The sequence below is a fragment of the Salvia hispanica genome, chromosome 1, assembly GCF_023119035.1.
Source record: "Salvia hispanica cultivar TCC Black 2014 chromosome 1, UniMelb_Shisp_WGS_1.0, whole genome shotgun sequence".
Taxonomy (NCBI): domain Eukaryota; kingdom Viridiplantae; phylum Streptophyta; class Magnoliopsida; order Lamiales; family Lamiaceae; genus Salvia; species Salvia hispanica.
Window position 1 is genome coordinate 15,972,165 of NC_062965.1, and position 17,672 is coordinate 15,989,836.

General features: G+C 36.6%; 2 protein-coding genes across 2 annotated transcripts; one reads left to right on the plus strand and one right to left on the minus strand.

Moving 5' to 3' along the window:
• Window positions 1-1,015: 1,015 nt before the first annotated feature.
• On the minus strand, window positions 1,016-3,714 carry LOC125202720 (exo-alpha-bergamotene synthase-like). The gene is made up of 7 exons (XM_048101166.1): window positions 3,611-3,714; window positions 2,908-3,163; window positions 2,426-2,801; window positions 2,140-2,358; window positions 1,928-2,066; window positions 1,592-1,837; window positions 1,016-1,508 (listed from the first exon to the last, which is right to left on the minus strand). Exons 1-7 carry the CDS (start codon window positions 3,698-3,700, stop codon window positions 1,215-1,217), a joined length of 1,620 nt encoding a protein of 539 aa, XP_047957123.1. The 5' UTR covers window positions 3,701-3,714; the 3' UTR covers window positions 1,016-1,214.
• Window positions 3,715-4,621: 907 nt separating this feature from the next.
• On the plus strand, window positions 4,622-5,056 carry LOC125188287. Its single transcript, XM_048085064.1, has one exon. The coding sequence runs from the start codon at window positions 4,622-4,624 to the stop codon at window positions 5,054-5,056; it is 435 nt and encodes a 144-aa protein (XP_047941021.1).
• The last annotated feature ends 12,616 nt before the right edge of the window (window positions 5,057-17,672 follow it).

The following is a 17,672-nucleotide window of genomic DNA, read 5'->3' on the forward strand; positions in this document are numbered from 1 at the left end:
ATTCTGGACATGGCCATTGTATTCTTCAATATTTTTCTGGTAAAAGAAGTGAACAAAATCTTATTTGTTTGCAGTTATTACAGAGATGGCAATAAAGAATTTCTATTCTACACTCTGTTCTACAGCAAGAAAAAACATATGGAATAACCTAAATTTTGTTTTAATCCATCAATAACATGAAAAAAAATACTCAAATTTAGACACTGGTTACAAATTCAGGCCAATAATCTACAGCTGATTACTCATGTTATTATGGGCTCTGTATTTGTGCGAAAGAGGCCCAAAACAAACAGATTGCACTTGATACGGGTCATGGTCCCCAAGTGAAACGTATAAATGCATCGATAGAGTCTAATTCCCATCAAACTATTGTGAACTATTGTGAACTTGAGAGGCAAGGGTTGTAGAAATACGAAATGGTCGTCTGTGGCTCTCTTCCAAAGCTTACACTTATCTATAGTCTCAAAAAAAAAAAAAAACTTGAAAAAAGTCGGTTACAGCAACTGAAAAGACAAAAGACCTTGTCCAGATAAAGGCTAATAGTCTTTCATACGTTCCAACAATACTCGTCATTGATTAGAGTCCTAAAATCTAAAACCAACTTTCTAACAATCTTCCATTAGAAAAATGCACATGCATGCATGCAAACAATTAGCTTAACTTTTGAGAAATTAATAATAATGCATTTGGAATAATAACATGAAGATTTGAACCTTCCATAGTGAATGCTATGCTAGGCATAAATCTTTATGAAGGAGAAAAAATTCTACAAATGTTTTGAAGTCAAAGCACTAGAGAGATGCAATAAAGGATAAGATGAATGCATTAACAAAAAATAACTCAACAATATTGTGAGTTCATAAAAGGGAAGAGACAAGTTGGATGTCAAGGTGTCTTCACCATTAAACGAAGATCAAATGGATCGATAGAAATTAAGGTACTGAGCATGACTTATGGCAAAAAGACTGTACTGAGATATATAGAGTGGATTACTCAGAGACATTCTCTCTAGTAGCAAAGAGAAATATCTTTAGAGTGGATTACTTGATAGTTATACATAATGATGGATACAAACTAAGAAGCATGAAACTTAATGAGGAAAGAAACAGCAACTAGTCTTCATGATCAGAACACATATCTTATGAGTTGAGATCAAGGCATAGGGACTCAACTTATTGAAATACAACATATGTTTAAAGCTGCGGCATAGGAATTCAAGGCATGGGAATGGGCTGAACGACAAGGGACATCAAGTTTTTCTTGGTTTCGGAATGGGGAAGGCCAAAGCCATCTCCATGCTGATACACGCAGAGCGAGATTCGTCCAACATTCATTGCAGTCTGCCCGAAATTCTTTATGGGATTCTCCATCAATATCTCTTTGTTCATTCGCTTCAGTGCCATGTCTATCAACTGCTTTATATGTTTGCGAGCATCCTCCTCAGAGCATCCTGTTTCCTTCATGTAGCACTGGATTGATTTTGGAACATCCCCTCGTTTCATTTCATCCTGTTTAAGAAAATACTACTATATTCAAAAATAGATGTGTTGAGGCTTGAGCTATATTATAAATTAGTGCATTGCTTTCTTACAGATGAAGTTCCCAAGTCATCGGCCAGACGAAGAACTGTGGATGGCCAACGAATGATACCGGGATATTGCTCTAAGCTCTTCATTTCCTTCATGTTGATTGGATTTGTGGTGAAGTAACCACAAAAAAGAAGTAGAGGACCGGCAACGGAAATCCATGCGGTATATAGGTACTCATCTGTGGTTGGGACATAACCACTGTGAAACCATGTTGCTTCTAAATAGTAAGCTCTGCACAGTTCTGCCCACTGAAACAACAAACACATTATTACTACTAAACTTCCTAAGATATTATCATAATCACACTAAATATAGATAATAGATACATATGTTTTTACCAGATTCCTCAGATTAGAGATAACATTGAAACCTTGGCCTATGAGTATATGATAAGCAAATTCATTCACAGAATTGAAGAGAGCTAAGAAGGATATCTTCATATATTCTGGAAGGCTGTCCAGTGAATTAATATCCCACCTGAAGATAGTAGCATCAGTGGTTGCAATTGACAGTGATGATATATTTGAATAAATGAAGCAATCAAACTAACCTCTCAATTGTGTGAGTGAACAATTCAAGTTCTTCCAAGGTTCCATATACGTCGTATATGTCGTCTATAATGGTAACTATAACAGTCATCTTGCTCAAAATCTCCCTTGAATATCCAAGATGAGGTTCCGGAACGGATCCCAGAGCCCACAAGAAGCTCTCTGCCAACCGGTGCCTAACAAATCCCAGCTTTTCCGGCAGAGCAGTCTCTTTATACCAACTGAAATTGTAACTCATCAACAATGAATGCTTCCACTCTTACTAAAAATTAAATCTAATAAATTTACCTTGACAGTCGCTTGAGCTCTTGCTGGTATGTTGCTTGTACCATGTTATAGTCCAACTTAGCCAGCTCCACCAGAGTAAGGTTTGCTTCGAAAGTATTCTCATACACTTGTATGAACCATTTGGCTTCTAGCCTCTGCAATCTCCAGTGCAGAGGAACCTCCAAAGCATGCCTCACTTGCTCCTTTAGACGCGGCTCTGTGATTTGGTCAAGCCTTCGAGTAAGGTGATTCAGTGAGAAATCTTTGGCTAAATCCATTAGGCTCTCCCCTTCCATGCTTAAATACGAAGCTTCATACAGAGATACGAGCCCTCTCACATCTTCGAACAGAATTGCCTTGAAACTTCCTTCCTCATCCATCAAACTACAGAAAACCTCTGCAGCAACAAATCAGTTAAGGATTAGTTAGTTAGTTAGTTAGTTAAGAAAATATTGTTAGTGTTAATTAATTTAGTTTCATCAAAATGTGTTACTATAATTAACCTTGAGGAACATGATAACCATGCTGTCTGAGAAGTCTGAATTTGAGAGATGTGAAATGCAAGTCCTTTTCTAACCATTCTTGTGCCTCATAAATCTTGTCCAACATTTTAGCTATCTGGTCCTTGAAGTGGCCAGATAGGCCTAGTCTCGTCACATTGTCGATAAGGTGAAGCTGGTCGAGCTCTTCTTTAGTTTCGCGGATCAGTATTCTCACCAGATCTTTCAGCTTCTCAGCTTCGCCAACGTACTTCTCCCCCTGCATGATTAATGTTCGACAAATTGTGTGGCAGTGGAATACATTATTAGAAATGAGCCACTCACCCCTTAAAAGGCCTCATAAGGGGGAGGGTTATCCACACTTATATAGATAAGCTAGGATCATCACCAAGCCGATGTGGGACAAGATATTAGAATTTTAACACGCCCCCTCACGTGTGGGCCGGAACGACACATCGGACTTCCATCACGTGGGTAGGCAAGAGAAGAGATAAAGAGATAAACCATCATCGACTTGGGCCCTGCTCTGATACCATATTAGAAATGGGCCACTCACCCCTTAAAAGGCCTCATAAGGGGGAGGGTTATCCACACTTATATAGAGAAGCTAGGATCATCACCAAGCCGACGTGGGACAAGATATTAGAATTTTAACATACATTCCATTTGTTCGTGCATGCAATGAAATTAATGATTCTGGTTTTACCGTGTATGGAGTTGCCAAGGACTGAACGTAATCGTCGTCCCAGATACTGGCTCCATAGTTTGCAGACCTCCTAATCACCTCCTCCATCATCAATATATTTCGATCTTAACAAACTGGTTTAATAATGTGTAATGAGAAAATAAGATTGGATGGGGTATATATAGACTATAGTGATACTAGTACCACTAATAAGAAAATAAGATTGCACAAGCTAGCTGTCAATTGAAAAATAAATAAATACTCCCTCCATCCCATAGAAATTGACCAATTGAAAAATAAATAAATATTCCCTCCGTCTCATAGAAATTGACCCTTTAGGGTTGGCAAGGATTTTAATGCGTAATTTGGTAAAGTAAGAGAGAAGGAGAAAAAGTAGTTGAAATTGTGTAGTGGATGGTAGGCCCATAAATGAAAAGGTAAAAAAGAAGGAGAAAAAGGTTATCATAAATGGATATGTGACTATTTGTACGGGATGGACGAAAAAGGAAATATGGCCAATTTCTATGGGACGGAGGGAGTATTAAACTGATACCACTATATAAGTCTCGTTGGTTGTTGACTTGGTTATGGGAAGAGTGAACTTAAATTTTTAGGGTTTTATCACCAATTGGATATCGATGGAGTCCCAGTGACGATTACGTCTGATCGTGACCCGAAGTTCACTTCAAAATTTTAGATTAGTCTACGGCGCGAGCTTGGAACACGATTAAATTTTAGCACGGCGTTTCACCCGCAGTCCGATGGGCAATCCAAGAGGACGATACAAACTCTCGAGGATATGCTAAGAGCCGTGGTGCTCGACCGAGGCGGAAGTTGGGAGACCGCACTACCTCTGATCGAATTCGCTTACAACAACAGCTTCCAAGCAACGATCAACATGCGCCGTATGAAGCACTATATGGAAGAAAGTGTAGATCACCGCTCTACTGGGATGAAGTTGGCGAGCGAAGGGTACTCGGACCCGATGCAGTTGAAGAGATTATTGAAATTGTTCGACAAATTCGTGTGAGAATGAAGGAAGCCCAAGACAGACAAAAGTCATACGCTGACGTCCGACGGACCGACTTACAATTTCAAGCCGACGATAAAGTATCCCCGTCGAAATGGATAACGCGTTTTGGTGTTAAAGGAAAGTTGAAACTGCGTTTTATCGGACCTTATGAAATTCTTGAAGAAGTAGGACTCGTAGCCTATCGATTGGCGCTACCGCCAAGCCTTGGGAACGTGCACAACGTCTTTCATGTGTCGCAGTTGCAGAAATACGTGTTCGACCCGAAGCACGTGATTCACTACGAAGAAGTTGCCTTGAATCCAAACTTGAGCTACGAGGAGCGACCCCAGAGATCTTGGACCGTAAGGGGTTCAAATCTTGAGGAACAAATCTATTACCTCTATGAAAATACTGTGGAGAAATCACGGGCACGAAGAAGCCACGTGGGAGCTTGAGGACAAGATGATGGAACTGTACCCTGAACTCTTCCCATGAAGGTACCAAATTTCGGGACGAAATTTCTTTTAAAAGTGGTAGAATGTAACGCCCCACTTTTTCGAACACTAATTTTCGAGTCATAAAAATTTTTGGCATTAAATGCTTTTAATGTTATGAAGTATGAGGATTAATTGATGAGTGAGTTAATTGCATGATTTTCTTTGTGACCTAATTGCGATTTGGAGTTGAGATTTATTTGAATAGTCAAATATGTTGAGTATTTGACGTGGCTGTTGAAAAGTCAAAGATGTGGAAAATATGACGTGGCCGTTGAAAGGTCAATGTGTTGAGAATATGAGGTGGAAGTAAAAAATGGTTGATTTTGTGAAATAATTGTGTGAATATTTTGATGCAGAGTGAAATATATATTGTGGCGAATTATTTCCTAAGGGATGAGTGATTATTAATAGGATATTCATGAATATCATACACATTTTATTGGAATTTTCGATCCCTATTATTATTGGAGAAGAAATCCTATTTTTCTTGGATTTAATTATTCGCTTGGGATAATTATCCAAATTAAATCCAAAGTCCAATTGTTCTCTAATTCCTCCATGGAATTTTCGAAACCCACCTTATTCCTAGGGATATTTCGAAAATCCCCTTATTAAGGGAAGAAGGAATTGTTTATTATATTATTTGATCCCTCATTTATTTTATTTCATGAATAAATATGAATATTCTAGCATATTTTACCATATCTAAGAAGATCTTGCCATATCCTATTTTAATTAGGAAATTATTTAAATTCCTTGTGGAAGAGGAATAAAAATCACCTATTCCATATTCTTATTGGGAGAATTATTATTTTTATTCTGCTCCGTGATATTTTATTTTACTCCGTGAAATCCCAAATTAAATCATATGCTAATTAAATAGCATATAATTCGAATACTCCTTATTTTTCTCCCTAGATTACACGCCAACTTCCACTACCAAATCTTCTCAAATCTTTAATTTATTTAATTAAAGATATTATATCTTGCACTCTATAAATAAGAGTGAAACCCTAAACCTAAATAAAAAAAAATCGCCCCCCCTCTCTCTCAAATTCACGCCTCTCACTCCCCCACTCTCTCTCAATTTTTCTTCTATTTTTCTCCAAGAGTTCTTCATCTTTTGAGAAGAATTCAAGTTGATGCCTAAAGAATTATTGAAGAATCAAGATTCTACTTTGTTTCTACCGATCGTTTTTATCAAGAAGAGGTATTTTGATTTATCGTTTCTCATCTAACCGATTAATCGGTGTTCTTGAACCCTCATGCATATAGATCGAGTGAAAAGGGGAAAACCAATTGATGAATGAGATGCATATGTGTGTGTGTGTGGATCGTGCGTGTGTTGTGTGTGTGTGTGCATGTGTGTTGTGTGTGTGCGTGTGATGTGTGTTGTAAAACACTCATGCGTGACATGTTTTGAGGATAGATTTGGAGTTGTAGTGTGAATAAAAAGTGATATGATAATCATGTCTTGATTTTGAATTGTGATATTAAAATGAATTGATGGGAAAAGGGAAACGTTGGGAACATGCATGATTTTTGAATCAATGTTTGAGACTGATTTGTTATACACATAATTTAAAGGTGATAACTCGCGCTCTCAGCGTGATAGCAAGGGGAAGAGAATACTTGCGATCTAAGCCGTCGAGGTGGGCTTTTCTTTTAAAATAAGGACAACGTCCTAAATCTTTATTGATGAGAATGAAATCTGTGCTTATCATGCCTTGATTTGTTTTGTCGTGCCTATCCCTTGTGGCTATGCCACTATTGATTTAATCGAATTCGGATCTTTGTAGAGCCGCAAACTCTACTTGGGTTAGTGTACACCAATGTTAGACCGTGTGCCGGCGTACGTGTTGGCCGGTCTAGTGACCTGGATTGCGGCCGCATTCCTTGTCATGTAAAATGAGGATATGAAAAACGTCGATGTGAAAAATGGTTGCGCGACCGTGATTTTGATAAAGGACATATTTTGGTGCCTCGGGCATTTCTAAAGATAAAGCTCTGATGGACACTTGAAAATGGCATGATAACTAATATTTTTGATAAAACTGTTTTCAGCATAAGTCCACTGAGTATGTTTATAGTACTCACCCCTGCATTTGTTTTCCCTATGTGCAGGTTGAGCGGCGACGAGCGGTTGGCGGTGTTGAGCAAGTTAATGAATAATATGATCATTTTGAAACTCCGAGTGTAGTTGTGTCTTCATACATGGCTTCACCCTTCTCTTGGATGCTTCCGCTGAAACATGAAACTTATTATCGTTTGTTTGAGTTTGAACTATTTCATTTTGTTAGATTATTGAGACATGATACGGTTTGGATTATCATAAGACCTTGTCGTTTTGTATATTAATTGTGATAGCCCTTTTTTATTGAACTTAATTGCTAAGCCGTTACTTTTATCGTTCTAATTGTTCATTAAATACTTTGGTAAAATCCCTTTAAATGAAACCTTAGCCTATATTCTTGTTGTATTTAAGTCCGCCTAGGTAGCGATCGCCGTATTTATTGTACCCTAAAAGTGCGATCGTTACAATTGAGGACGGAATATAACAATATCTTACCATTATATAAATCACATGAATCACTACTTCTATTGCCAGTTAATTTAATTTTAGGATGGAACTCTATAAATTTCTATCAAATTTAAATCTTAGAAGTTTCTTATAGTACTATTGATAGTCTTATCAAATGGCATACACACTGTGCTTATTCATGTGTAATCTTCACATTATACATATTACTTAACTATTAAACATCCCGCCGCCTCTGCATAGCTCCAAAATCCGCCAATGGAAACGGACAACATTGAACGAATCAATTCTTGATTGCATGAATCGATTCTTCAATGTTTCTTATACCGTTGACTGTCTTTATATATATACATATCATGAAATGACAAATAGTCATACGTACTCTTCACATTATTCATATACATATTCATGTGATTAGTAAATCAATGGCACAAAAGTAGTTATGAAAAATAGTCATATACTTTTTATTTTCTTTTATACAAGGAGGGCCCATGAGACTTATATAGTGATTTCAGTTCTTTTATATGTTGCGGGATAGTTGTAAGTATTTTTTAGTTTCAATTGCCAACACATGCATTTTCTATTTAGTTTTTGTGTTAGGAAGCTGCTCCCAACGATCGGCGTCCGAAGATCGGCGATCGGCTTGTGTTCCGTCGCGGTTTCTAGTCTTGATATCTATCTAGCGGGCGCGTTTGGCGCCAAGGCCATCATCTCTTTTCTCTCGGCTTGCGTTCCGGCGGTTGGGCTATCGTATCATTTTGATTGCGATCTCTTCATTGGAGATTGTGATCGTATGATTTATTCAGTTCCTCACTCTTCGTGTCCTCGAATTCTCCGATCCATCATTGGAGATTGCGATCGGATCATTTTGATTGGTATTCAGTTTGCGAAAAAACTACTCCCTCCGTCCCACTTAAAATGACACGTTTTCCTTTTTAGTTTGTCCCAACTAAGATGACACATTTCCTCTCTCCAACTAAACATATTAACCAATAACTCCTAAAATCCCATGCAGGCTAAGGAATGTGTCATCTTAGCCCGGACGGAGGGAGTATATAGCAATGCATAAGTTTGTGTATTTATTTAAAAGTACTTTTAAAGTCAATGTATTTTGGTGTAGAGATCTGCGTATGATTTATAGTTACACAATACATTTTCGAAATCTAAACTTATCATCTTGGTAACTTGGTTATTGGTCGATATATGGTATACTGACTGAGGTCCAAGTTATTATGTTTTTCTGGTGATATATCTAATCCTAAATTATGTATATGGTGCATGCATCTAATCGAGGTTAGAACCAATTCATTGTCTCAAACTCAAGAGAATATTGCATAACAATATTCAAAAAATAATTTTGTACTTTAGTCATTATTTAAATTGCATAATAGAGTAAGAAAAAAAACAAGAACCAAAAATAACAATTCTACGTCTAGATAACACGCATATGATATTTTGGAGTGTTGTAATTTATTATGTCAAGCAATTATGAAATTGATTGTATTTTCCAGGCATCTCAGAAAATTGTTGTGTTGTAAAATTGAATACGTAACCTTGAATTAAACAAGGGCTAACTAGAATTTTAGAAGAGTAGTATTATCGATGATCTGGTCGACATTTTAGACAAAATGATAAGCTTGCAGGATTCTCAATATTTTATTGTCTGCTCCAATTTGTCTCTTTTCAATATTTATGATTTTTAAATCTATATGTTCGGATTTTATAAATTTAGTTAATTCAAATCATGTTATGTCACGCATTCTAAGTTTATTGATGTTCTGGTCGAAAAAAACATAAATATCGTTTTCCCTCAATCAAATAAAATTGACTAGTTTAAGAATTAAAATAAAACGATAAGCTTGCAGGATTCCCAATATTTTATTGTCTGATCCAATTTGTCTCTCTTTTCAATATTTATGATTTTAAATTTAGAATGTTCGGATTTTATAAATTTAGTAAATTCGAATCATGTTATTTCATGCACCATATATTTGATATTCGTATTTTATTCTCTCAATTCATATAAATTTTAATATTTTTTATTTTTTAAAATATGTGCTCAAAAGTAATGGATCAACTGGATAGATATACTACTGCAAGTCTGCAATCCATCACATTTAATCAGGAGAATGAAGATCAGAAATAATATTAAGCTCCCATCACTGGCAGACCTACATGCATGGAGCCATATATGGGGTCCCATGGAACCCCCAAGATTTATAAATTTCACTATATATATATAATAGGTTCACAATATTACATGCAGATCTTATAGTGCAAGTGGTGTAACCATTACAGAGAGCCGAGACGATTCTTGCTGATCTCGTTAATTTATTCGCATGGTTTTATGTGGTTTATGTTTATATTTACACAGTTACTATTTTGTCCACCACAAACTACACACTCTTTGCAATAAAAAGTATTCTCATAATAGTCATTGTCTTTACTATTATTCAATATAAAATATTTTGAAATTTTATTATTATGGAACACAAATAATATCATAATAATGTTAGCTTTTCTAATGCCCACGTTATTTTTAACGACAATGATACATATATATTTATATGTATTTCTAGTTATTGTCATCCCTTTTTATTATTTGTCACACTATAATCTATACTTCCTCTGTCCCATTCAAGATTACCACTTTTCCTTTTTTTTTTTTTTTGTCACAATCAAGATGACCAATTTTCAATTTTGGAAATAACATCCTCTCCCCTCTTTCCTCATTAAAATATTCAACTATCTTTTTCATCTTTGCTTCATTCCACCTAACAACTCTTCCTAAAATTCCGTGAATGTGGCCATCTTGAATGAGACGGAGGGAGTATATCTTACAACTTCACTCATGTCATAACTATTTGTGATGAGGTAAATATCGAAAAATACAACTTCACTCATGTCATAACTATTTGTGATGAGGTAAATATCGCAAAATACCCTGAAACTGTTAATGAGTAATTTGGACCCTCCCCCGAGTTGAAATCATGTGTCCGCCACTGCGGCTCCCATATTTCAACTTGTTAAATGCGCAAAATATATATACATTACAACAACTCTATAAAGACATTGTGATAAATTTAAGAAATATGAACATATATTCACACGTGAACTTAATGATAATCATTTGAATAAGTAACGAGAAAAACTACAAGAAGAAACAAAATCACGCTTAAATATGAAATATTTGGTTTTAAACAAAGATTTTATTTAGTGTTGTTTATATAGAAATAATAAAATAAAATAGAGAAAAAATTGAAATAATGTGATTTATACTTTACGAAATGTATTATTTTTAATGATATAAATAGGACGTTTCATTAATAATGAAACATAATGGATTGCTAATATATTAGAGATACACGATGCAAACGTTTTCTTCTAAAACTATTCCTCACAGGGAGTTTCATTATCAAATAATAACACTTACATTATTTAGTCAAGTAGATTGGAAAAACATATTTATGATATGTGGGGTTCAAAAACATAGCATCCACTTAACAATCTTTTTCTTTATTTCAATGTCGTTGAAAGTAGAACTGGCAAATTTTGATACGACACGGACCCGCGCGAAATTAACACGACACAAACATGCACGTTTAGGATTTGGGTCCTTATAGGGCCGACCTAATAAGAATCCGAAGATAATGGGTTGGGTCGGGTCCGGTTTGGGTCGGGTTAGTGTTATGCGCTGAGAAAAAAATAATTACTTTTTATTTATTAAAAAATTATTAAACTTTAACTTTAGTTATTTTTTTGATTAGAAAAGATTATACTTTTACTTTAATTAATTAAAAAATATTATACTCTAATTTTAATTAATTAAAAAATACTATACTTTACTTTTATTAATTAAAAAATACTATTAATTACTATTTTTTATGAATTTTAAGAAAATTTTTTGTTTAATGTTATTATAAATTAATTTTTTTTAAATTATTTAATTTCGTTATTTAGATTTAATATTGCTATGCTTTAATTTTATTATTTTGATTAAGAAAATAATTATTTTAATTTAGAATTTTTTTATTTTATCGTGTAATATCATGTTTAAATCGTATAATTGTATCATGTTTTAGTCGTTATCGTGTCGTGTCAAGCTAACTGACTATCATTAACAGAGGGTTGACTTTTTTTGGGTACACGATAACATGCATGAATCCGACACGAACCTGTTGGGTTGGGACACGATAAGAACCCTATGATTTCGGGTTAGGTTGGGTTTTGACCTTATTGGGTTGGGTCGATAATCGGTCGACACGATAACGACCCAACCCGCACGATTTGACAGCCCTAGCTAGAAGAATCATCGAACACTATTTCTATGGCGCATTAAATAAATTAAATAATATTCTCTCCGTCCTTGAAAAGTATAAACTATTTCCTCCATTCCTGAAATGTATAAACTATCTCTTTATTAGTCCGTCCTTGGAAAGTATGAACTTTCTAATTTTGGAATAATTAAATAACATATTACCCTTACATATCATTTTATTTACTACAAATTATACAATTAAATCTAAAACCTAAAATGAGATATAGGTAATTAACTTCAATGATACTCCAAAATCAATCCGACTCATTTTGGTTTTTGAGTAAAAAATAGTACTCCATCTGTCCCAACTAAGTTGAACTAAAATTATTGGGCACAGAGATTAAGAAATTGTGTTGAAAAGTGGAAGAGATGAATAAAGACGAGCAAAGTAGGAGACAGAATAAAGTAGGAGTGACTGGAAATTTTTTTGTCAAAAAAGGAAATGACTCAACTTAATTGGGACCTCTCAAAATGGAATGCCACTCAAATTTAGTTGGGACGGATGAACTACCTATTTTTAGGTTTACTCTAAACCAAAACCAAAATATTTTCAAATTTTATGAGTAAAAAAAACATAATATAAAGAATATTCTTTTAAATTTGAGTTTAGTGTAAATGACTGGTGTAAAATCATATTGGATATGACATTTACACACAAAAATGGGTTTGAGTTTAGTATACATGGAAATATTCTTACATTCCACTACTGTGGAGCTCACTCTCCACTAACACTACTTACACTACCTTTTATCACTCTCCGTCTTACTTTACCAATTACTACTGTATATTAAAACCTGTGTCGAACTATATGTTCATATTTTTCAGGGACATACTGAGTACTACTATCAGTTAAAAGATTTATTCTTTTTTCTTTTAGAGTCATTTTTTTAGCACATGATGCAAAAAAATTTATTAAATGAGTTAAGTTGAGAGAAAATAAAGTATAAAGATAAAGAGAGAATAAAGTAGTTAAGATGTGTATGTTATTTTCTAAAAAAGAAATGAGTCTAACTCAACTACAGCGAGACGAGATAGTATTTTTTCATAATGAAACAAAAATTGAGACAAATTATTTTGTTGGAAATTTTGAAAAATGACCATAATTTATACTTCATCCATCTGTAAATAGGAGTCTCGTTTTTTTTATTTTAGTCCGTCCGCGAATAGGAGTCTCAGTTCATAATTACCATAAATGACCATAATTTATACTTCATCCGTCTGTAAATAGGAGTCTCATTTTTTTCTATTTTAGCCCATCCGCGAATAGGAGTCTCAGTTCATAATTACCATAAATGTTAAAAAGGCCCCACATTCACCACCTCATTCCTTTCATATATCATTAAAACTAATATATACAAGTGAGACTCATGTATACTTCACTAACTTTCTTCCACCCACTAACTCATGTCAGAAAGAAATGAGACTCCTATTCCCGGATGGAGGGAGTAGGACGCAAAAGAAAGCATCTCTAAATTGAGGATAAATTAATTTTAGTTGAAACACCAAGAATGAGGACGATTTTAAAACATTAATGGTATATTTAAAAAAAATAAATTAACATCTTTATCTGCATTAAAAATTATCAATATTTGATGTCTCAAAATTTTATCCCAGTATTCATCTCTTGCGTGCAGCTCTCTATTATATGTTAGAGTTGTTTCTGCGTCATTGACACTAAAACAACTCAACAAATTTCAACAGTAATTGGGCCCTCTAGGATTAAATTCTTGCTCTGTCACTGCCCATGGTGATCAATTCCTGGATCCGTCAATAGCACACGTTATCCTTAGAGCATCCACAATGGGGTGCCCTATAATCCGCTCTATAGGACGCCCTATCCTCTGCCACATCTGCAATTTATTCTCCTACCCTTCCACCTACAGTGGGATGCCCTATATTCCGCCCTATAGCACCACAATTTAATTTTGTATTTAATTTTTATGTTTGCAAATATATCAAGCAAAATAAATAAATAAAAAAGCACCACAATTAAGGCAAATCCTACTGATTAGGCCTGATTCATGCATGTGTTTTATAGTAAAACTGCAATGAAATCAGCGAACTAACGACCCTTTTTGAGCCAGGTGTGTGTAGATTTCGCCGAAAACCGAAGATCACATCATTTCAGAGGGTGAAAGCAAAAGTTGGGAAAAGAAGGAGAAAAAAGAGGCGGCATTTGAGCTGATCAAGTCATTATTCAACCGGAGCCAGGAGCCAGTCAACCTCTGCGCTGGAGAGAAGACTACGAACTCCACTCTAAAGTGTGAAGGGCAGAAGCGTCATTTCAGGGGAATGGTACCCTAGGGATCAGAGCCCTACGCCTCCATATATAAAGGAGTCTTTCACACTAAGAGAAGGGAGTTCCCCCAATTTCATTTCTTGCTTTGTAGTGTAGGGGGTTCTCTTTAGAGTAGGCAGGATTTCTAGCTCTCTTCTAGAGCTGAAATCAAAGTTCCCCTCGTTTCCTTGCTTTTCAATCTCCTGCACACACTTGGTTCAGTCTAGATAGCTGGTAGTTAGCTGGTTGATTGTTGTTTACACTCGCATTTCCGTTTCTGTTCAGTAATCCCACTCCGAGAAGGGGTGATGAAACAATTTCTTGCTTTCCTAGCTTAGTTCTGTTTTATTTTCATGTAATCGACTCTTTCCTGTTTCGTTCTAGTTTAAATCTAAGTTTTCTGTTTTCGTTTTCTTAGCTTCGTGTTTGTTTTACATTTTAATATTTTAGATCTGTTTTCGCTTTCATTGTTTTGTTTGAGTCTTAGCTTAGATTTGATGTTTTTGTTTGAGTCTTCGTTTTCTGCTTAGATCTACGTGTTCTCTTTTCATTTCTGCATGTGATAGTCGTGGTTCTTGTTTTTACGTTGTCGTAGTTTAGATCGTAGGAGTGATTTTAAGTTTTATGTGTTTTCTTTTGTTTCGTCTTCTTCAGCTTTTCAGATCTGTTGTTGCTCTGTTTCTTTATGCTGATCTGTTGAGGAAGACGATTCTGTTAAAGTTGTTATGCTTTTCGTACCTTTTTGCAGGGCCTGACAACCCCGTTTATTCTGTTTGTCTTTTTATAGTAATGTTTTCCGAGTTGATCGGTTAGGTAGTTTAGTTGTTCAGCTTAATTAGTTTTCTTCTTTTCCAAACTCGTAGTTAAACTTAACTCACCCCAAAGTAAAGCGTGGCAGCAGCCAAGCCCCAAGCCGTATCACACAAACATATCAAACGCCTCATCTATGTGGGATCGATCCTTACTTCCTTATTCTGATTAGTTAATATTAGTGGGTTAAGGTTTTTATTTCGATCGCCCCTTCCTGTCAGCTCTTCCATTCTCCTCACTCGAGTCGGAGCCACTCATCTACATTTACTTCATTAAAAAAAGTTAAAAGAATGGAGATAAAAAAACAAGTGCACTACAGATCAAAGCATACTCTGCATCATTCCCAACTTGCGGCGCAGATCATCGATCAACCACTTGTGGTATTCGGCTTCGCCCGGGTCCTCGCACTGCCTGAAGGCGTGGTGCGTGTCCAACAACATCCTCCGGTTGGCGGCCGCCACCAACTCCGCGTAGGAATGTCCCGCAGCCGAAGACGAAGCAGGGGCCAGGGTCGCGATCAGGGTTGGGGTCGGGGCCGGGGCTGGGTTCTGTGAGGATGTCGCCTTCGCCTTGCCCTTGTTCTTGGCAGTCTTGCTGCCAATGGGACACCGGGAGGACAACGGTGTGCCGGAACTCTCATCCTCGTACATCGGCTGGTTGAGGTCCATCGGAGGTGCGCCGCTATCGCTGCTCTTATAATCACCGGCGGTGGTGTTCTTCGTCCTCTTCGCCACAACCGATATGGGCAGAATCCCGCCTTGGAACTTCTGCTTGTCCTTCAAGATGAGCCAGGAGCTGTAATGCTTGAAATCGCCGTACAATGAAATGTACGACGCGCACATCCGTCAAACTCTCGCCGCTGCCCTTCTCTCTCAAGCACTTCTCGTACTCTGAAGAGAACAAATTGACCTGCTTCTTCACCTGATCTCAGTGCTTGCGGAGCTGCTCCCTATGGCGATTGTAAGCGGCCGTCGGCTTGGCCTCGTTGTAGCGATCAGCGATGCGCTCCCAGTACGCGATTTGCTTTTGGTTATTGGCAAACACCGGGTCCTCTGAAATATCAACCCAACACTTCGTCAAGACATTGGTTTCATCCGGGTTGTAGTTCGTCCTCCCTGGGGCGAATTCTTCATTCTTCTCCGGAGGCGGCAACTTCTGGGCTCTTTGCTTGTTCCTCTTCTTCTTGGTGGTGGAGCCCGAGGCGGCGGCGGCAGCAACGGCGGCAGAGGCAGAGGCGCGGCCGCGGGGTGTAGCGGGGGCGTAGGTGGGAGACGGCTCCATGTCTGACAGTTTGTACGAATCCGTGCTGAAATCGGGATCGTACTGGGTGTTGGAGTTGAAGGGCCGGTATTCATCAAGGCTTGTACCCGGTCACCGTGCACCATCACCGAACAACGGAAATCCGTCGGGACAATTCTGACTTGGGAAATCACCGGGATTCATTTTATAAATTGAAATAGAGAGAATGAGATGAAAGAGTGAAAGGACGAAATAGAATTGTGGTGTATATATGTAAATTTTGAAGAATTAAAAAAAATGTAAAACGTGTTGCATCGGGCGCGCTATCGTCCGCGTCGCCCGCAATGAGGCGGACGATAGCACGCCCGATGCGTGCTCCAAGACCTATCGTCCGCATGGCTACAGTGACGGACGATAGCCGGCTCGATGCATCGGGCGGACTATCGTCCGTTTCACTGTGAATGCTTTAGAAAAAAAATTGCATTATTAGTTCCTAAACTTATGGTATAGTTACCCAAGAAGCCCTTGTTTAGTTTTTGTAAAAAATCAGAATCTCCAACCCCTACAAGGGTGTTTCAGACTATATGTAATAGTTTGGGTTAAGCTAGGGAAAGGAAATCCTCTTTACATAAGACAAATTACACCAAATTACACCTTTGACTGATGATCACTCATATTGACATATTGTCACTAATGATAAAAAAAAAAAGACACCCTATTTTTATATAGAAGTATCTCAAATTTACTGGGCATTGGTTAATTTAATAGAGTTTCGAGAATTGAGCACACAATGCTATTAAAGAAACTAAGTGGTGAATGCGTATGATGCAAACTATTGTAAACTTTGAGAGGCAAGCGTTGCTAAATGTAGAAGTACGAATGTGGTGTGTTTCTCTCTTGCAAAGCCTACACTTATTTATAGGCTCAAGGAAAAACTTGAAAAAACTCAGTCATTACAACCATTCATTACTTAACCTAACTTAAGAAATAATACTATCTTCGTTCCATCATAGTTGAGTCAATTTTTCACTTTGAGAAGTTTCCTCATAGTTGAGTCATTTCCATATATAGTAACTTTTTTCTCTTTCTTACTTTACTCTCTCTTACATTATTCACTTTTTACTTTATTCTTTCTACTTTTTTATCTTTCTTACTTTTTTATCTATTTATTTAACACACTCATTTTGTAAACTCTGTGCCAAAAAGTTTTGCCTCAACTATATGGGAACGGAGGAGTATTGCATTTGAAATGATAACTTGGTTAAGCCTTTCATATGGAATGTGATCAAGCATACATGTTCTTTATGAATGAGAAAAAATTCTACGAGCATTAATAGAACATGTTTTGAAGTCAAAGCACTATAGAGATGCAATAAAGATGGAGATGAAT

Excerpts from the sequence above, each read along its gene's own strand:
- LOC125202720 (XM_048101166.1), bottom strand. The coding sequence starts at position 3,700 with ATGATGGAGGAGGTGATTAGGAGGTCTGCAAACTATGGAGCCAGTATC. Across the intron at positions 3,164-3,610 it reads CCTTGGCAACTCCATACACG|GGGGAGAAGTACGTTGGCGA; the intron begins GTAAAACCAGAA and ends TTAATCATGCAG. Across the intron at positions 1,509-1,591 it reads ATGACTTGGGAACTTCATCT|GATGAAATGAAACGAGGGGA; the intron begins GTAAGAAAGCAA and ends TTTCTTAAACAG.
- LOC125188287 (XM_048085064.1), top strand. The coding sequence starts at position 4,622 with ATGAAGGAAGCCCAAGACAGACAAAAGTCATACGCTGACGTCCGACGG.